General features: G+C 45.4%; 1 protein-coding gene across 2 annotated transcripts in view; it reads left to right on the top strand.

Moving 5' to 3' along the window:
- TLN2 (talin 2) overlaps positions 1-22,120 on the top strand; it is a 320,242-nt gene that overhangs the window by 281,713 nt on the left and 16,409 nt on the right. For both annotated transcript variants that reach the window (XM_073579419.1, XM_073579418.1), the window contains 6 exons: positions 6,115-6,231; positions 10,070-10,255; positions 10,346-10,453; positions 10,536-10,641; positions 20,691-20,815; positions 21,329-21,454. In XM_073579419.1, coding sequence (XP_073435520.1) covers positions 6,115-6,231; positions 10,070-10,255; positions 10,346-10,453; positions 10,536-10,641; positions 20,691-20,815; positions 21,329-21,454 — 768 coding nt within the window. The remainder of the gene's footprint in view (positions 1-6,114; positions 6,232-10,069; positions 10,256-10,345; positions 10,454-10,535; positions 10,642-20,690; positions 20,816-21,328; positions 21,455-22,120) is intronic.

Here is a 22,120-nt window from a genome sequence, read left to right as displayed (position 1 = left end):
ACAATCCTCTCCTTCTATGCGGCGTCAGCAGTGTCGACACTCTCATTCCTGGGGCTCATGTGAGGTTGTTACGTCATTCGAGCCCAGAGCCCAATCAGTCCTGGCTTCAATGTTCCCGCCTTCTGACAAATCGAACTTCAAGAGGAAGTCTGAGAGCAGCCGCAGCTCTCACTTCCTGTTGATGTTCAATACGTCCAAAGGCGGGAACATTGAAGCCAGGACTGATTGAGCGCTGGGCTCGTGTGACGTAACAATCTCACGTGAGCCCCGGGGTCGCAAATGCCGACACTGCTGGAATGGCCCTGGCACCAAAAACGAGCTGTAATTTTAAATGGGTCAAACATGACAAATGAGAAGGGGTTTCCCAAGTAGTGGACAACCCCTTAAAAAGTGTTTTTATTTATTTTAACTATGACAACCATAGTTACAACCACCATATATATGAAACTAGGGGAACGAGAGGAGAAAATAAGGAGCAGAAAGTGGGGACCGACAAATGAAAAACAGGAAAGGAAGGGGGGGAAGGGGTGAGGGGAGGAACAGGCATTAGTGGCATCGATAGAACTATGTGTAACAGCAAGTACACATAATAAGTCTCAGTGTTCTGCAGTACAGTAATATATTCCAAAAAGGAAAGAAAGCAAACAACATCCAATATCTAATATCCGGCATCTTAATTATATACGGCTAAGCAGGCTGGAGCGGGGCAACAGTGGAGTGTCTACTATGTATCCAGGGGTGCCAAATGTTCTGTCTTTTTATTATGGCGGTCATCGAGTGAGCTAGTGCTAGTTCAAGCTGGCAGTGAGTGTTAATTCTATCAATTAGTCCTGCAACCTCTGGGGGGGTGGAATCTTTCCATCTAGCCGCTGTCAACACTCTAGCAGCTATCAAAATATGTGACAGCGTACCTCTAAGAATATGAGGAATTTCGTTCAGGCCAATGTGTAAAATGGCCTGGCTTGGGATCAGTGTCATCTGGATACCCAAGACTTGTGAGATCAATAAATCAACACCCCTCCACCAAGGCTGGAGCACCGGACAGGACCACCAAGTATGCTCAAGAGTACCCCTCATCCCACACCCTCTCCAGCATTCACCAGACCCACCAGCTCCAAAATGTGCCGTTCGGACCGGGATCTGGTACCATCTCAGGTGCGTCTTTTTCAACTGCTCCAGATGGTTCACACATGAAGAGACCCGTACAACTTCACACAATCCTTCCTCCCAGTCAACAGGTTCGGAGAGAAAACCCAGATCCCGCTCCCACCTGATCATATAGGGCAGTTTTGTATTATCCGGCGGGTCATTCAGGGCTCTATATAATAATGAGATACCTCTCGGGCCAGAATCAGGCAGCAGAAAATAACCGTTAACTGTGTTATTTAGTTGTGAATTGAAAAAAACCGAGTCCGGTTAATTATGCAACATATGACGTATTTGTAGGTATTGGTAAAAACACCTCCAGGTGGCCGGAAACTCAGCAGCCAGTTGGTCAAATGGGATTAACCCACCACTCCCCACCAGGTCTCCCAGACTCACAATTCCGGCAGCAACCCATGACTGAAGATTAAGGTATGGAATATGCATCACAAGGGCCTTTAACGATATGGAGTGGCGTGATAGTTTAATAAGAGATGGGACCACTGTCCTCCAATGATGTAGCGCAGCTTTCATAGTTGGCAAAAGTGGGGAATATTTAGTAGTTTTAATAGCTTCAGCCTCCAAAATATATCGGGTAGACCTGGCGGTAGCATAATAGTTTTCGATTTGAAGCCATTTATGGTCTCTGTCCGCTTGCCACCAGTCTCTCAGTCCCGTCATTATAGCGGCTTTATGATACTTTAACAAGTTTGGTACCCCCAGTCCCCCTTTTTTATACGGTAAATACATTAGGGCCCTGGAGATCCTAGACTTTTTATATGACCAAATATAACTATATGCCATAGTTTGTAATCTTAGAATTCTTTTTTTAGGGATTATCATTGGTATGCACCGGAGTAGGTACAATATTTTAGGTAGGACAATCATCTTAAAGGCATTAATCCTTGCAATCCAGGAGGTCTGGACAGCATGAAGCTGCTCCAATTGTTTCTTAAGCTGTATTTCCAAATTAGTAAAGTTCCTATCCACAATCTGCTCAGAACCCGTCAGTGTAATGCCCAAATATGGAATACCCTCTCTCATCCACTTAAACGGAAAAATGGCCTCCAGCCTTGTCTTTGCCGCACAAGGAACCGCCACCGGAAACAACAGGGATTTTGTGGGGTTCAGTTTATAGTATGAGACCTTGCTAAATTCCCCAAGTTCACAAATAATCGCAGAAAACGAAGATTCTAAATTTACACAGGATAGAATGACATCATCGGCGTATAGACCGACTTTGTGCTCCACCTGTCCAACGCTAATCCCAGAAATGCCCGCCGACATTCTAATGCGCTCGGCAAGCGGCTCCATGCACAGCGCAAAAATAACAGGCGAGAGCGGGCACCCCTGTCTCGTACCGTTCGTGATCTGGAACGGGCCGGACAAGAAGCCAGACGTCAAAACCCTGGCGCATGGGGTCGAGTACATGGCACAGATTGCGGATAATATAGAGCCCGACAGTCCAAATTTCTTCAGGACTGCTCTTAAATATCCCCAGTGCACCCTGTCAAAAGCTTTTTCAGCATCAAGTGACAGGAATGCACTGGGTTGGCCAGACAGCTCAGATATTTTAATCAAATTCAACATACGTCGTATGCCATCCTTCGTCTCCCGTCCTGCAACAAAGCCCACCTGATCTGGTGACACAATAGTCGGTATAATTAGTTTCAGTCTAGATGCTATGATTTTAGTAAACAGTTTGACATCTGAATTTAACAAAGCAATGGGTCTGAAATCTCCGGGATGTGTGAGTGATTTCCCCGGTTTTGGTATAGTGGAAATAGTGGCCTCTAAATTAGGGGCCATCACAGTACCAGCGTCTCTCCAGTGTGTGAACAGACGCTGTAGATATGGTGTTAATTGCTGAGAAAAAGTCCTATAATAATCATTCGTTAAGCCATCCGGGCCTGGGGCTTTATGAAGTTTAGTCTGTTTAATCGCCTGCTGAATTTCTGCAGCCGCGAAGGGGGCGTTTAAATAATTTAATTGGTCAATGGTAATAAATGGCAAATTAACAGAATCTAAGTATGCATCAATAGATGTTTGGTCAGGTTGAGGGGTGGAGGCATCATCTTTTAAATTATAGAGGGCAGTGTAATATTGAGCAAAGGCTTGCACTGTGTCCCGTGGGTTCCTAAGGGCTCTACCTTGCTTATCCAATATGTGGTCAATTCGTGACATGACCTCCCGTTTACGAACTCTGCGAGCTAGAGGCGCTCCCGCCCTGTCCCCGGTAGCATATAAGTTAGTTTTAAGTTTCCTCATATTGTATGCATATTTGTATAGGAAATTTTCCTTTAATTTAAATCTAATTTGGGAGATCTCCTCAGAGATGGAGGGCGTATGTGCAGCCTTATTAATAGCATCTAAATAATGTAAACTGGAGAGCAGAGCCTCTCTACTGGCTTCGCTTTTCTTCTTTAAATATGAAGCTTGTTGTAAGAGAACCCCCCTAACCACCACTTTGTGAGCAGACCAAAGGGTCTCATCAGAGACCTCCCCATTATCGTTTATTTGAAAGTAGCCCTCCAGCTCCGAGGAAACCTTATCAACCACCTCCCCCCTCAGCAGCAATGAGTCATGAAGACGCCACCGGAATGCAGGGTCAGCCTGGTGGGCAAGAGCAAGGGTCAGAGAGACAGGAGCGTGGTCAGACCAGGCGATTAGGCCAATAGTAGCATTTAGACACCTGCTTAGGGTCGCACTATCTATTAAGAAATAGTCGATACAGGAGTATGTGGAGTGCCTAGGAGAATAAAAACTATAATCTCTTTCCGATGCGTGTGAGTATCTCCAAAAATCATGTAGGTGAAATTCATGGGATAGGAGGTTCAAACCCCTCCTAGTTCTCTTCCTTCCTGAAGAGCAGTCAAGGTCCGCATTCATGGGGAGATTGAAATCACCACATATGATATTGCTACCCTTCGCTTTTAAAGAGATATCATTAAAGGTAGTTCTCAAAAATTTGTGTTGGCCTTCATTGGGAGCATATACATTTGTCAACGTGTGCACCTCTCCATTTAGCAGGCAAGTGACTGTCAAGCATCTACCTACGGAGTCAGCATATTGTGATAACAATTGAAATGCTATTGTATGTTTCACCATAATGCACACACCAGCCTTTTTGGTCTGACCATTAGCAAAAAACATGTGGGGGATGTGAGGGTGTCGAAGCCTGAAATTATCGGCTTCCAATAGATGTGTTTCTTGAAGGCAGACAACATCCGCCTGTGACCTCCCCACCTCCCTCCACATCATAGAGCGTTTTTCAGGGGAATTTAGGCCCCTAACATTCAAGGATAAGATTTGTATACTCATACTGATACGAGAAGTTCACAGTGCTGCCGGCAGAATGGAACTGCACACTTAATATAGTCACATATAGCATGCTAGAACCAACACGTCTACAAATACACTGAGAGTCCATTGTAGCACATAGATGCCTGGGTATTTGGGAGGAAAAAACCTGGAAGAAAAAATGGGAGCAGATATACTTACAGACGGGCCAGAGTATTGACCCGAAAGGATGCCAAAAAGAAAATAAAAAAGAGAACAGAAAAAAAAAGAAAGGAAAAGTAAAAAAGAAAAAGATAAGAAACCAAAACATAGTCAAATATACGAGAGCCACTCGTATAAACATCCAGAACAGTTCGGACGATCCGCAGATCAAGGATCTACGAGGGGGGTGGAAGTGAAAAGTTCACGAACCAAGGCCCACTAGGAAGCGTAGCAGGAGAGTCCAGTTATCCAGACTCATACCATGCAGTACAGTCAAGCCACCGACCACTCCGAAGCCACCTTCCAACCCGTGTCAGCTTGTCTCGGTGAAAAAAGGATCTTCCAGCTCGTGAGCTTCTCCTTCGCTTGCTTAGGAGAGGAACAGAAGACTGTACTTCCATCATGAGTAATGAAAAGCCTCACAGGATTGAAACCCCACCGATATTTCACGGAGACCTCCCTTAAGGCTCTGCAGACGTGGGCATATTCCCGCCTCTTAGACAGCGTAGCAGCCGACAGATCTGGGAAAACTTGCAGTGCCTGAAACTCAGAAGGAAGCTCAGGAGGATTTCTTATTTGTCTCAGAAAGGTCTCTTTAGTAGTATACAGGTGTATCCTTGCAAGAGTGTCCTTGGGGAGAGACGAATCCAAGTGCTTGGGTTTGGGCGTCCTGTGGACCCTGTCAACTAACAGGTCCCTTGGGGAGAGCGATGGCAGGACAGCTTGCATATAGTTTTGGAGGAAGGGGGCCAGATTTTTATCTCCTATAGTCTCTGGGATGCCTCTTATACGAAGATTATTTCTTCTAGATCTGTCCTCCAGATCGTGTATTTTATCAAATGCCCCTGCCAATCTACCTTTCATGGCTTGATTCTCATCCACAAGAGCGTTGATAACAGAAACATACTCAGACATCTTGTTTTCTAAGTGGTCTGTACGTACTCCCAAAGAGTTAACTTCTCCTCTTATCTCCTTTAACATGTCCTGCATGTCCTCCCTTAAAGAAGTGCTATAGATGCCAGGAAATCCCTCATGTCCCCCCTAGTCATAGGTGCAGAGTTACTGTGATGTGTATCTGCTGAGGTCTCGCCTCTCTCTGAGCCCTGGGAGCTGTGGGAGGAACGAGATGATCCTGTGGGAGGGGAAGCTGCTGCCATTTTCCCTGCTGCATGTGCAGTCTGAGTCCTCAGAAAGAAGTCAGGCAGGTGCGGAGGAGAAGCCTTTCTCTGTGTTCTACCACGGGTCATCATGTGCCCGGGGGTGTTAGGAAGCCGGCGGTGCACTGCACGGCGGTCGAGGAAGCCGCTGAATGCCGATATGAGCCGATGTAAGTCTGGAGTCACTGGAGCTCTGGAATCACACTCCCTCCATCTTCAGCACCTTAAAAGTGTTTTTACTAAGTCCAATTAGTACAAGACAAGTTTTTATAGCAGTGTCATTATCTAACAAGTCTATAATTACTTTTTTCAGGTTATGGTGACTAATGTTACCTCCCTGCTGAAGACTGTGAAAGCAGTGGAAGATGAAGCTACACGTGGTACAAGGGCTTTGGAAGCTACAATTGAGCACATCAAGCAAGAGCTAACTGTGAGGAAAACATGGTTTATTGTTGAGCCGCTTATAATGAAGCCGCTTGCACTGATTACAGTGTGGACTCTGATGTCTGGTAGACTTTCCAGAATTACAATGTTTTTAATTATTGCTTTTATTTTTCTAGAATTGTACTATACTACATTACATGTTCATAAATATTACTATTTCTGCAATTTGTAAGGCATCGGTTAGTCTTATTTGTGAACTTTATTGTTGTGGGGAAAAAAAAAGCAAAACAAAGCATTGGTCATGCAAAAGTTTTTTTTTTTTTTTATGCCGTCTGTCAATACTTACAGACCATAAGTAAACTAACCTCTTTTGCTGTAGTCATACACTCAACTGGGTGACTCCCAATACACAAAGCACCTGTTAATGGAGTCAAATTAAAAATTGCAATATTGTTAAATAATTACTTATACTTAAAATGTATAATATTAAAAATCTTGATGTGGAACTAGATAATTACTTGATTACTATACAAACAAAAACTGGTGAAGATTTAATCAGAAATAAATCGGTATAAATATGCACCAAAGTCGCAACAATAATCTTTAACTACAGTACAAAGCATTAAGCAGAGGAAAACCATTATCCAGGAGATAGTGTCCAGCTCCTGGTTATTGTTATGTGATAGGAATGATGAGAACCAGCAGTAGCAATCATGGCTTCATAAATGCATCTTCTTTATTATAAATCAATAAAAACAACTTGGAGAAAACATGCAAGAATCACAATTTCTAACTTTCAAATGTTTTTTCTACGTTTTATTTATTTATAATAAAGGAGATGCATTTATCAAGGCATGATTGCTACTGCTGGTTCTCATCGTTCCAATAGATCTGTCTTATTCTTCTCCAAGTGTTCTGTCCACAGGATGGTGCTGACTTTCAGGGATTTTAGGTGAGCTGGCTTTGTTCTACGTTTACTTGGTTATATATCATCGACCATTTGATCCGGGCCATGAAGAATATTGAAATGCTAATAAGTTTTTGTGATTTTTGGGCACTGATGGATTTCTGATGCAATTTTCCTAGGTCTTTGTACAGTAATTTAATGTTTTTCATGTGGCACATCAAGTTTTTTTAATGTGGAGATATTGTATTTGTAATAATGATTAATGTGATTTTAAAATTGACTTGAGGTTTGATAATCTTTTATGTATTACAAGATACAGTACAAAAGATAATCTTATTGCAGTCTGCCCTTCATTCCAAATGTCCAAAGTGCAGATCTTTGGGAAATTTACTTTTCAGGTACAGTGTTGGTAAACAAACTTGGGAGTAAAGTTTTGCTCGAACCCGAACTTCCACGGGTCTGCTCATCCCCACTGGATTTATTTCAAGGTATTTAAAGCCAAAACAAAGGATAGTAGTAAAAGACATGAAAATTAGATTAAGAATGAATGAATGCATGTGTTTTCAATCCAGTACTTGGATCTTCGTCAGGAGGCGCTACATATTATGATTCAAAACAACGATGTACTAGTCCAAAATAATAAATAGTCTGTACTTTATTATTAAAAGTATAACAACTGGTGTGGGGGAGAGAATATAAAATTGTATAACAAAAAAAAATATGTCCGCTATAAACACTTAGAACACACACATCTCATGGGTATGGCTATATTTAGCAAACAATTGCATTCTGTATAATGCTGCTGATAATTGTTCATTTAAATCACTGACCGTAATGTCACAGCAATTGTTTCAGCAGACAATGTCAAGGCTGCATAGGGAAATTATTAAATTATTCTACCATTGTATACAAGTCTCTCCGCCACTACATGACTAGCCATTGTGGCAACATGTCAACCCAAACAGTAACCATTACCTATTGAGGCTGTGTAGTTTATAGCTAGAATCCAGAGGGGTGCGCGTCCGCCCCAACGTACATTTTGGTCCTGCCTTCCTGATTCATATTGAGAAGGAACATATCTTAAAAGGAAAAGCTGTATTCAATACTAGTACCTTTAGGGAAATGGGTTCTTTTTACATATGTATTCTTTTGTTGCAGGCACATACATTATATATTCTTTTCATCTCCCATATATACAATAAAAATTGTAAAATTATGCATGTTCTGTTTTGCACATGCAAAATCCTAGGAGAGCTGGGTACTTTCCTTTAGGGAAATATTACTTTTTTATTTTATTTTGTAGTGTTAGTAAAAAAAAAATTATTTATACAAATACACATGCAGAAGCCTGGGGAAGCTGTATGCTTTTGAGTGCTATATTTCTCTGTCACCACTAGATCTTGTGTTAGTGATGGGATCCTGCTCTATGTGACCATATGAATTGTAAAATGTTTTGATTGTAATTTTGTATGCAAACAAGTTTTGATATCCAAACACCAGTTGTTTTTTTTTTAATAACCGAACGCCAAAAATCACTGCATTTAAACATAGAACCCTAGCTATCCGGACATGAATCGGACAAAGATCCAAGTACTGGATCGAAAACGCCTCTGTTCAATTATTCTCGATCTAATTTTAATATTTTACACTACTGTCCTTGTTCAGGTTTTAAATATCTTGAAACAGGAAAAATATATACCGTATATACTCGAATATAAGTCGAGATTTTCAGCCCAAAAAATTGGGCTGAAAGTCCCCCTCTCGACTTATATTCGAGTCATATACAAAGGGGTCGGAGGGGGCGGATGTGTCAGGTCATACTTACCCGTCCTGACGCTGTCTTGAGCCCCCAGCTTCTCCCCGTGCTCTCTCTTCCTGCCTTCAGCGGTCACGTGGTGCCGCTCATTAAAACTCATCAATATGCGCATATTGATGAGTTTTAATGGGCGGCACCACATGACCGCTGAAGGCAGGAAGAGAGAGCGCGGAGAAGCTGGGGGCTCAAGACAGCGTCAGGACGGGTAAGTACAGCGATACTCACCTGTCCTGCGTCCATGGCTGCTTGCTGCTGTCTGTCATCGGTCAGTGACTTCAGACAGCAGAGGGCGCGGTGACGTGGTTAGTGCGCGCCGCGCCCCCTGCAGTCTGAACGTCACTGACTGATGACGTGCAGATAGCGGTGAGCAGCCATGGACGCAGGACAGGTGAGAATCTGACACCCAGCGACGGAGAGGTGAGTATGTCATTTTTTTAATTTTTACATGCAGCAGCAGCAGCGGCAGCACATGGGGGAATCATCTAAGGAGCTTCTTATGGGGGCAGCATATGGGGGAACAATATGGAGCTTCTTGTGGGGGCAGCATATGAGGGAACAATATATGGAGCTTCTTATGGGGGGGCAGTATATGGGGGAATAATCTGGAGCTTCTTGTGGGGGCAGTATATGAGGGAACAATCTATGGAGCTTCTTATGGGAGCAGCATATGGGGGAATAATCTATGGAGTTTCTTCTGAGGACATCATATGGGGGAATAATCTATGGAGCATTTCCCACCCTAGACTTATACTCGAGTCAATAAGTTCTCCCAGTTTTTTGTGGCAAAATTAGGGGGGTCGACTTATACTCGGATCGACTTATACTCGAGTATATACGGTATCTTTGTACCATGTTAGCCAGTACATAAAAAAATATTCAGAATTGAGAGTCCTCAGTGTTTGATACCGTTTAATGGCTAACTGAAAAGATGGTAACACATTGAGTAGTCTGGAAAGCTTGCAATTTGTTGCCATCTTTTCAATTAGCCATTAAAAGGTATCAACCACTGAGGACTCTCAATTCTGAGTATGTATATATCTTGAAAGAAATCCATTGATTTTTAACCCTTCCTATGGACAACGCCATTGAACTGCAGGAGGCATTGGGAGCAGGGAGTATCACGTTAAAAAAGCAAACAATTAATGTAATATTATTTCCCAGGTCTTCCAGTCTAAAGATATACCTGAAAAAACCAATACACCAGAAGAATCAATCCGCATGAGCAAAGGAATTACTGTGGCAACAGCCAAAGCAGTAGCGGCTGGGAATTCTTGCAGACAGGAAGATGTCATTGCTACTGCCAACTTGAGCCGCAAAGCAGTGTCTGAAATGTTGACAGCCTGCAAGGTGAGTTATGTATACCTGGAGATACAATGTGTGATGTAAATATGTACAGATTAAATGTCTGCGAGTTACAAGTGAGCATTGTTTTTGCAGCAAGCCGTTTATCATCCAGACATAGGTGAGGAAACAAGGGAGCGAGCACTAAAATATGGCACGGAATGCACGCTAGGATACCTGGAGATGCTGGAACATGTCCTAAATGTGAGTACATTTTTTTAGGGAGGTAGTCTACAACAAAAGTTAATGCAAAATCTGATTTAGTCACTGGTTTTTCTGCATTTAGATATTGCAGAAACCCACTCCAGAAGGAAAGCATCAGCTCACAACCTTCTCAAAACGTATTGCGTCAGCTGTGACAGAACTGATACAGACAACAGAAACTATGAAAGGTAAGACCTCGCTGCTCAAATTCATTTACGGTCCTGGCCAACTGTTTTGAGACTGACAATGTTTTGTTTTCGCAATGTTCACAGCTTCATTTTTTGTAACGCAAATTTCGATTTTTTTATGATGAATGATCAGATGAACTGCAAATAGTTGCAGTTGCAGGGATCTTCTTGTTGGCTCAGTAGAAAGTAGTTTTAAAGAGGGTAAGACAGCTAATATCACTGTCATCCTGACTTGTTAGAGTAAACTGGTTGCTTTAAAAGGGGACTGGTTTATGAAATCAGTGTCTTTTTCTGCTCATCATGTGTACATCCAAAGGAAACGTGCTGTATTTATTGCTTTGCTTCAAAAGGACTTCACAGACAGTCATTGATGCAGGCAAGGTTGCCCCTAAATCAATCATTTATTAAATCATTATCTTAAGAGAGGTTCAAGTGCATTGAAGATGGCTTCAGAGTGCCAAGAAAGTCCAGCTAGTGCCAGGACCATTTGCTACAGATGATTCAGCTTGGAAATGAGTTCAACAGAATTGCAGAGCTTGCTCAGGAATGGCAGCAGACTGGTTTCTGTATGGGCATATACAGTGAGGCAAAGGCTTTTGGAGACTTCAGTGGTGTCAAGAATATCGGCAAATAACATGACATTTTGCAGAAAGTACAGGTATTGGACTGCAGATGACTGAGGTAAAATTGTTTTCTCTGATGATCACATTTCATTAAGGACATCTGGAAAAATGATTATCTGGAAAAGAAAATGTTGCTGCTACCACGATTCCTGTGTCATGCCAACAGTAAACCATTTTCATCCAGGGGTGTGGCCTCACTTGTAATTCTGATTGATACCATTCTTTATTCATGGCAGTGTTATCTAAACATCCTCCAAGACCAGCTTTTCCAAGACCAGCTTCTCTCGTCAAGCCAGAAGCGATTTAGTGATAAACAATGATTTTAGCAGTGTGATGAAGCATCATATCAAAAAGAAAAAGTGATAGCAAAATGACATGGTGATCCAAACATAAACATTTTTAGTCCATGACCAGTAAACTCCCCAGATGTTAATTCCATTAAGTCTGGGAAAAATAAGGGTCAGCGCTGTAAATATTGAATCTTTGCAGAAATTTGATGCATTTGTTAATAATAAAAGTATAAAAACTTCTGAAAAGCTCCATATTGTATGTCAGTAACCAATAAAACATCTGACTAAGGCTAGTTTCACATTAGCGTTTTTTTGCGCAGCGCATCGTGCGCAAAAAATACGCAAAGAAAAACGCAATACAAACGCGCGTTTTTTTAACGTCATGCACACGCTTTACATGCGTTTTTGCATGCGTTTGCGTTTTTTTATGCGCATGCGTTTTTAGGTGTGACATTTTTTCCATTGTCTAGAGAACATTCTAGACTTGTTTCACTCAAAAACACATGCGCAAAAAAACGCAACCGTGCGCAAGACCATGCGCACGCATGCGTTACCATAGACTTCAATGTGTCGTTTTTGCGCATTCCGTGCGCAAGCATGCGTTTTTTTGCCGAGACAGGGCGCACCAAAAAATCCAACATGTTGCGTCTGGCGCGCCTGGCGCAAAAGACAAAAAAACGCATGCGCACGAAAACGCAAGTGCGCAAGACCATGCGCACGTCATGTTAAACATAGGTGCGCACGGGTGCGCACGATGCGCTGCGCACAAAAGCGCAAATGTGAAACCAGCCTAAAAGAACGGAAAATACTGATTCCTCAAACTCTGTGCAAACCAAAATTTGTCAGTCTCAACCTTTGGCCATGACTGTGGAGTTTGGGAAATCCGACATGTCAAATAATTTAAGGACCTGTCACAAAAATATCTGATTTGCTATTAATCTGTCCTTAAAGTTTCATCCACTGTCACTTTTTGGGTTTTCTACAGGGGCTCATATCTACTTTTTGAGATTTGCTGCTACATACTGACACAGCTTTGTAAGCAAAGGACTAATTAAGTGAATGGCTGTTTCCAGAACACACTTTTTTTTTTTTAAAGGGGTTGTCTGGCCTAAGGCTAGAAATCTGCACCCACTGTGTGACTGCAGACTTGGGGATCCTCACATCGCGCCCACTGCGCACGGTGAGAATTTGCTGGGAGCAGCAGACAAGTGACCACAAGTATGCGATTTGCAAACATTCAGTCAAGTGCTGATGAGGTTAGCGCAGTGTCACTGAATGCAAGTGCATTGAGAGAGACTGGACAAGTCTAGTGGGAATGTGTCCAGAAGTATACAAATCGTTTATTTGCGATGACATGACCGCTGGCACCAGAGTATACTCACAGCCTCCAGTGCGCACGATGTGAGGATTCACAAGTCTGTAGTCACAAAGAGTGACTGCAGACTTGAAGCCTTAAAGGGAATCTCACTGGAAGTTGCAGGCCTATGTAAAACAGGATTTTGGTTGCTTACCGTAAAATCTGTTTCTCAGAGTCTTCATTGGGGGACACAGGAACTGTGAGTGTGTGCTGCTGTCACTAGGAGGTTGACAGTATGCATGAAAAAAATGTTAACTCGCCTCTGCAGTATACACCCCTCCGACCGGCTGTAGGACAATCAGTTAGTGAAAAAGCAGTAGGAGGTGACATATCATGTAAGTCATCATATATTCATTATACGTAATAAAATCATGGGAGGGCGCTGTGTTCCCCAATGAAGACTCTGAGAAACAGATTTTACAGTGAGCAACCAAAATCCTGTTTTCTCTTTCGTCTCATTGGGGGACACAGGAACTGTGGGACATCCAAAAGCAGTCCCTGAAGTGGGAAAAGACAGAAACTTCCTTCAGGTCGGAGAACTCACAACTTGCGCCTGCAAGATTCTTCTCCCTAGGCTGGCGTCTGCTGAAGCATAGGTATGGACCTTATAGAACCTTGAAAAGGTATGCACGGACGACCATGTGGCAGCCTTGCACAACTGCATGGCTGATGCCCTGTTGTGTACTGCCCAGGAGGCGCCCACCGCCCGGGTTGAATGGGCCTTGACCCCAGCAGGGGACACCCTGTCCTTTACCCGGTAGGCTTCCAGAATTGCCATTCTGATCCAGCGGGCAATTGTTGCCTTAGAGGCCGCCGGCAGGCCTCTTCTCACCCCATTGGGGATAACAAAGAGTGAGTCCGCCTTCCTGAAGGGAGCGGTCCTGGCCAGATAGATCCTTACCGCCCTGACTAGGTCTAGCTTATTCAAAGAACGCTCCAGAGGATGGGTTGGAGTGGGACAAAATGACAGAAGGATTATATCCTCGTTCAGGTGGAAGGCCGATACCACCTTGGGAAGAAAGTTAGGAGGAGGCCGCAAAACAACCTTGTCCTGGTGCATAATTAGGAATGGAGGGCGACAGGACAATGCCGCAAATTCTGAAACCCGCCTAATAGAGGTGATGGCTACGAGAAATGCCACCTTCCAGGACAACAAAGACATGGGAGCTTCCAGTAGGGGTTCAAAGGGTGAACCTGTCAAGGCTTCCAAGACCAAGTTAAGATCCCATGGAGCCACAGGGGATCTGTAAGGAGGGGCCGCATGTGCCACTCCTTGCAGAAAGGTCTTATCCTGTAAGCGGGTAGCCAAATTTTTTTTGAAAAAGTATAGAGAGAGCAGATACCTGGCCTTTCAAGGAACTTTGGGCCAGACCGTCATCTAACCCTGCCTGGAGAAAAGCTAGGACAGATGGCAGGGAACAGGGAATAGATGTGACATGATTAGACTCACACCAGCCAAAATAGGCTTTCCAGGCTCGATAATAGACCCTGGAAGAGGAAGGCTTCCTAGCCTGGATCATTGTATTAATGACTCGGTCCGAAAAGCCCGCTGCGCTCAGTATTGTGGTTTCAACGGCCATGCCGTCAAATTGAGCAACCAAGAATTTGGGTGTTAAAACGGCCCTTGAGCCAGGAGATCTGGTCTGTCGGGGAGTCTCCAGGGAGTGCCTGTGAGAAGATTGATAATTTCTGCGAATCAGGCCCTCCTGGGCCACTACGGGGCGGTCAATATGACCGGCACCCCTTCCGCCTTGATCATCTTTGGCAGTCTGGGCAGGAGAGGAAGGGGAGTGAACAGGTAAGGGAGCCTGAACTGTTTCCAGGGAATGACCAGCGCGTCGACCCCTATTGGTAGAGGATCGTGGTGTTCTGTCACGATGCCAGGAGGTCCACATCTGGAGTCCCCCATGGCTGGCATATCTTTTTTTTTTTTTTTTTTTAAATTTGTTTATTGAACTTCAGGACATAAAAAATGTACAACATACAATTGGCCTATGGTAATAAACATTTTCCACAGAGCATACATGTTTCCGTCCATTATAAAATATAGAGCCAAGATTTTTTAAAAAACAAGGTAGCATTGTACATAACCTTCCCAGTATGCGCAAAGGACAGTTGGCTATATATCACAAAAAATGTATAATGAACAAATCCTATAAGCTTTTAACATATTATTCAGATAAGGAAATCTAATCAGAAATTCCTAAACTAAAGGTACTGTCACACTTAGCGATGTACCAGCGATATGGCGCAGTCAGGATCGCTGGTACATCGCTAAGTGGTCGCTAGTGAGCTGCCACCCAGGCAGATCTCACCAGCGACATCGCTGGGGACGGGGGTCGCTACTTACCTGTCACACCAGGCGATCCTGCGTCCTCCCGCCCGGCTCCATGCGTCGCTCGTCGTCACAGCAGGAAGCGCCGCAGGAAGCAGACGACGAGAAATGGTCCAGGACGTTCTCGCGCGATCAGCGATAACCAGCGGGGGAGCCGGTCGGAGGTAAGTATCAGACACAGCGATGTCGCTAGCAATATCGCTGTAACGTCACTAGTTATAGCGATATTGCTAGCGATATCTTAGTGTGACAGGCCCTTTAGACTACCACTACATCAACCTATATCTACTATTTCGCAGCCTAGTATCCTACAGCATACTATCTCGTATGTGATGTCTCAACCTTGCAGAGTAAGATGAAAAGTTTCACCTCCCCCAAATCTTTTCAAATTTACCCGGGCATCCCCTTTGGTAGAACGTGCGCTCGTGTGGAACAATCGAATTCACCTTCAATTCAAATTCTAAGGGAGGGGGACAAAGTTCCCATCCACCGTAATGCCAGTACCTTCCGTGCCATAAATAACGTCTCACGCAGGAAGACCCCATTATATCGATCCCAGATCTCCTCATCCCATACCCCAAACAAGCAGACCAGTGGCTCTAGAGGGACCAGGGCTTGTACTAGGGATGATAGTAATGATGTCACCTCTCTCCAGTAGTGCAGGACAGTGGGACACTGCCATACCATATGAATAAAATCTGCGTCTGGAGAGTGGCACCGTAAACATTCTGATGATTGGAATCGATAGCTGGCATATCTGACGGAACACTTCCTGGTGTAAGGACCATTCCTCTGCCGCGAGCCCCTCCCGACTGAGGAAGTCGGCGGCCGTGTTGTCTGTGCCGGGAATGTAAACTGCCGAAATTGCCGCAATTGTGGATTCTGCCCTGTTGAAGATTCTGGATACCTCGGCCAGTGCCCGGGGACTTCTGGTTCCCCCTTGGTGATTGGTGTATGCCACCGCCGTGGCGTTGTCCATTTGAATCCGGACTGGCTGGTTGTTGAGGTATCTTTCCCAATGTAGAAGTGCTAGAAAGACCGCCCTCAGTTCTAGAATGTTGATTGATAGTGAGGATTCTTGCCTCGACCATCGTCCCTGGACAGTCAGGTGGCGGAATACCACACCCCAGCCCAGGAGACTGGCATCTGTAGTTACTACCTGCCAGTGGACAGGGGGAAAAGGCTGTCCCAGATGAACAAGGGGGGATGTCAGCCACCACTTGAGGGACTCCCTGGTCTGAATGGAAGGGAGGAAGGGGCGATCCAGCGAAGAGATGGACCTGTCCCACTGAAGGAGGATGTTCCTCTGCAGTATCCTGGAACGAAACAGGGCAAAGGGTATCGTCTCTGAAGCTGACACCATTATTCCCAGGACTCTCATGGCAGCGCGAAAGGATAGAAGCCGGAATTTCAACAGAGCGAATTCCCTGCTGGAGGGTAATCCACTTTCTTTCTGGGAGAAAGGCCCTTGAGCGTCAGGTGTCGATTACCAATCCTAAGAATTCTAGGCGTTGTGTTGGCGTTAGGTGGGATTTCTCCCTGTTTATGATTCAACCAAACCGGGACAGCGTGTTTAAAACTACCGCTAGATTTTCCTCGGCCTGAGTGAAGGAGGGCGCCTTGACGAGAATATCGTCGAGATATGGTACCAATATTATGCCTCTGACCCTTAATCTAACCACCATCGCTGCCATAATCTTTGTAAGAATTCTGGGGGCTGTTGCCAGCCCAAATGGCAGGGCCACCAACTGGAAATGCTGCTTTTGGACAGCAAAACACAGAAACCTCTGATGTTCCTGAAAAATGGGGACGTGTAGGTAGGCGTCCCGGATATCTATGGAACATAGGAATTCCTGATCCTCCATAGACGTAATTACCGACCGAATGGATTCCATCCTGAAATGGCGTAAGCGGACCCATCTGTTTAGCCTTTTGAGGTCTAGTATGGGACGAAGTGAGCCATCCTTTTTGGTATCCCAAACGGGTTTGAGTAGAAGCCAGTAAAACGTTCCTGCTCGGGAACGGGGACGATTACTCCTGCTTTGAGAGGAGAGTAGATTGCTGCAAAAAAAACCTAGAGCCATAGCAGCATCTTTTGGTGGCTAGAAAGAAGCGATCTCGCGGAAGCGCGTTGAAGTCTATCTTGCATCCTGTTGATACTGCCTCCTTTACCCAGATATCCTTTACTGAATTCTGCCAGACATCTCTGAAGAGAAGGTGGCCTCCTAGTCTGAGAGAGGTACTGGGAAGGGAGTTGGACTCCCTGCTGGCGTCAGTCTGAAGTGGCTCTGCCCGGCCATGACCTGGTCGCTCTGCTGTTGGAACTGCGGGAATGCCATGACGGGGTGGCCCGAAATGAAACCTTCCTCCTATCTCTCGGTGCTTGTAACCTCTGCGGGTCCTGAGCATAAGTGCCTGTCGCTGGTGTACGGCGAAAGGGCTGAGCCCTATGTTTGAAAACATATCGACGAGGGTTGGCCTGAGGGAGAAGTGAGCTTGTACCCCCCGTTGCATCCTTAATGATTTGATCTAACATTGACCCAAAGAGCCGGGTGCTCTGAAACGGCAGATTGGTCAGTGATTTCTTTGAGGGCAAATCAGCCAGCCAAGCCTTTAGCCAGACTGTCCGTCTGACGGCTACCATGTTACTGGATGCTTGAGCTGCGCAAGAAGCAGCATCCAGGGCTGCTGATACCATATACCTCCCGGCATGAGAGATTTGATCTGCGAACACCGCCAGTTCCACTGGTGGTGCCCCGGCCAGTATGCCCTGTCTAATCTGTTTGGCCCATTCTGTAACAGACTTAGCTACCCAGGCTGAGGCGAAGGCTGGACACAATGTAGCGGCTGCTGCCTCAAAGGTGGATTTTTGCCTAGGATTCTATCCTCCTATCATTGGGATCTTTTAGGGCTGCCCCACTGGCGAGTGGGAGGACTGTATTGGTAGCGAGTCTGGACACTGGTGGGTCCACCGAAGGGGAGGCGGTCCAGTTGGCGGTGAGATCTGGAGGGAAGGGATATAGAATCCTAAACCGATTCCCTCTCAGAAACCGCCTGTTTGGGTTTTCCCTTTCTCTGGCCAACACTTCCTCAAAATCCTTGTGGGAGGCGAAGACCCTAGAGGGGGACTTATGACGCTTAAATGAAAAAACCTGATCATTAGGTTTTGATGTGGTGTCCCCACTGTTAAGTCTCATTGACTGTGGCAATGAGGCCCTGAACCATATCCTTGACCTGGGTCTGTTCTGGCCTGTACTCAGAACCCTCCCCTAGGTGTGTCTCTGATAATGCTTTGCCTGATTCCGGGGATGAGGACTGGGAGGAGGCAGACGGCCAGAGGAATTCTGGCGGTGAGAAGGGGACCTGGGTTGGTGGTCCTGTCTAAACCTTTTACGGCCTCTAGAAGGCCCAAAAGGAGGCTCCTTTGGTGCTCCTGTGTCCATTGGAGTCTGAAGTGGCAATCTGTTAAGCACCATCACCAAGGTCTGTGATACCTTGGTAAGGTCGGCCATGGACTTGGATAAGGAAGAGGCCCATCCTGGACACTCTGTGTCCCGTGGCGATGGATGGCCCCTGGGTGGTAGGCAAGGTGGCTTCCTCCTGCTCCAGGGGTAATGTGGGAGCTCTGACAGGCAAAGCGGGGGAGCTGCACCTGCTCTCTAGCGTAGGTGACACTGTAGGTCTGCTGCAATCTGAGCAGAGTGGCGAGGACTGACCTGAAGGAAGCCTGACATTGCATTTGGTAAAGACAAAATATTTCACCAAGGTCACTTAAGCGGATGAGGAGGAGCGGGACTGCTCTCCCTTGGGCATACTGACAGGCTTTACCTGGTGCTGACCGTCGGGGGTAGAGAGCGGAGTGAGGGAGCAACCTGTAGTGCAGTACTCACATACCCACGACCTGTGTCCCCACTGCAGCTGCCGCCCGAAGGCTGATGAGAGAGAGAGCGAGGTGAACAGCCCTGCCGCTGCCTAGAAGCCTTATGAAATCCCCGCCTGGAAGTGGTATGCAGGGCCCTGCTCTGGCCTCCTGGAGCACCAAGATGGCGCTGGTACAGGAAGAGAAAGCCGGGGGGCGGAGCCTTGCGGGAGCCGGAATCTGGCGTCGGCCGTGCTGGGCTCCTGCTGGAGCCCAGGGCAATAACGCTGCCACGAGAGGAGGCTGGAACCGCGCTGTACCGCGTGCTTGAAAGTAAGTGTTGGCTCTTAAACTAAGTATAGAGCCATGGGCTGCAAGCCCGAGTGCTGATTAGAGCGGTCACATTCAGCCAGAGCAGCTGGTGAGCAGATCATACAATGCTGCAGCCTCTTACCTCCAGTTCAACAGGGGTCGGTTTACCTGCATGAAAAGATTGCTGTCCCAAACCTTTTCTGCAGGGCGTCTCTCTCGATCATTAGGCTCTGGTGGGCGAGTGATGGTAGACGAAGGTCAGGACCAGGAGCTGCCACCTGAACACGAGTCCTGTGTTATGGGATCCTGCCCGCGGGATTCATGAGGATAAGGGGTGGCAGTACACGCCGTACTCATAATCCCGGTGTGGGAATATAGATGTAGCATATCTACTCTGTATCCCTCCTTGGTTACCTGAAAAGGAATGACGCATATTGAGGTAGGCATGGGTCTGCGAGAGACCTCTGTCCACCTCCTGCTGACACTAAGCAAAACTGATTGTTCTACAACCGGTCGGAGGGGTGTATACTGCAGAGGCGGAGTTAACTTTTTTCATGTATAGTGTCAACCTCTTGGTGACAGCAGCACACACCCACGGTTCCTGTGTCCCCCAATGAAACAAAAGAGAAATGGCCTGGGTCCGGTCCGATGGGCGGTGTTTCTTTTTTCTCCACCCCATTCGTGGCACCCGTCCGCGATTTTCTTCGGTATTCTTCTCTATCGTTCGTGCGTGCGCAAAGCAATCCTGCTTCTCGCAGTATACTTTGCCCAACTGCAAGCAAAGCCGAAAATCATTACTGCGCATGCGCTGGTACACTATGTCCTGGAAGTATTTCTCTGTGTTCCGGGACATAGTGTACCGGTGCATGCACAGTAATGATTTTCGGCTTTGCCTGCAGTTGGGCAAAGCATACTGCGCGTGCGCGAAAGATGGAGAATACCGGAGAAGAGCACGGACGGGGGCCACGAATGGGGTGGAGAAAAAAGAAGAAACACCGCCCATCGGACCGGACCCAGGCCATTTACATAGGCCTGCAATTCAGGTGACAGATTCCCTTTAAGCCAGACAATGCCCTGTAAGATTTTGTTTAGGAAAACAGACAAGGAGTAGCAGTTCTATGTATTTTCTGCAGTGTCTTCTCAACGGGTCTTTTTTTTTCTCCCTCTCTTATGGACCATCAATGCCTGATGTTTAATGTATCCCCTTTTTTCCTGTGTCTCACTATATAGACTAGTGTCCCCTATCACTTTCCCCATCTTATTGTGATTCCAGGTTCAGAATGGGTTGATCCTGAAGATCCCACAGTCATTGCGGAGACAGAACTGCTTGGGGCTGCCGCTTCTATTGAGGCAGCAGCTAAAAAGTTGGAACAGCTCAAACCACGAGCAAAGCCTAGAGTAAGTGGTAATTGATGCCTATGTGAACCAAACATCCGTACAACCGCTGCCATCTCATCTGTACCTTTTGTGAAGTTTCTTCTCCGTGTTTCGGGCGATACATCACACTTGTTATACTCAGGACGGCTGAGGCCTTTTCAGCTGTCTATTTACATAGACAGTAGGGCTCCGTTTTACTAACAAATGTGTGGATTAACCACAACAGTGTCTGTTGTAAATTAACTCCGAATTAGAGGATTTTCCTGACGGAGAGCCACATCCCATCCAAGCCCCCTTCTGTCAGTGGAATCGGTCCAAGAACCCTCTCCTGCAGCCTCTGTCTGATATGTTTGATATATTAGGTTGTTAATTCATTCAACTATATATCAAACATATTGCTACAGTGTCCTGCGTGTGCTCCAGGGCTGCGCTGGGTTCTAGAGAGCTACCGCAGTATGTTCACCTTTTTTTTCATTGCCATTTTATTTGCCATTTTCTTATCCTCCTTGTAATCCCTCCTCTTTTGTATTTTAGCAGGCAGATGAGACCCTCGACTTTGAGGAACAAATCCTAGAAGCAGCAAAGTCAATTGCAGCTGCCACAAGTGCCCTGGTGAAGTCTGCCTCCGCTGCCCAGAGAGAGTTGGTGGCACAGGGCAAGGTAAGAGGGGTGATGGTAATGTGACAACTAGTCAGAAAGGAGTAAAGTCTTGTTTTCATGTACCATGGTCATTAGATATGTCCACGAAATGGAAAGTAGCAAACCAATGCAAAAGTCTGATTTTATTGGGTTACTGTGCATCATTTTTGCACTTGTTAATTAACATTGGCTTTCATACATATCAAGTATCCACTTACTTTGACTAGGGCTGTCATGTATTTTTTTTTGCAGTTTACTGCTGTGATTGCTTTCATCAGATCTGTGTGAGAACGTTGAATCTTCGTATGGTAGTCTTTCTGATCTTTAGCCATGTACTTGGACACATTACAGACATCTTTGCTTTTTCCTAATGATTGTCAGATAGCTTTTGGGTGCTTTTTGGGGATATGCAGCTGAATATCAGCATTTTTATCTGCAAATCCAAGTGGACCAAAAGGGATGTTTTTACTTCTGCATAATTTTGGGCAAAAGTTGCTCACTAGTAGAAGCTAACCTTAAAGAAAGCATGTCACTAGGTGAAAAGTGGGCACATTTTTGATAATATAATAGTATGGTGTAAACTATTGATTGTATGTCAGAAAATTAAAAGTATCAATCTTTATTGGTATACATTAAAAAATACCCCATATAGAAATAAGAAGTAAAAAAAAAAATTTAAATAGACAA

Source organism: Dendrobates tinctorius, unplaced genomic scaffold (genome assembly GCF_039654945.1).
Source record: "Dendrobates tinctorius isolate UK_male_01 unplaced genomic scaffold, ASM3965494v1 ptg000062l, whole genome shotgun sequence".
NCBI classification, from domain to species: Eukaryota; Metazoa; Chordata; class Amphibia; order Anura; family Dendrobatidae; genus Dendrobates; species Dendrobates tinctorius.
This window is presented reverse-complemented; position numbering and strand designations above follow the sequence as displayed.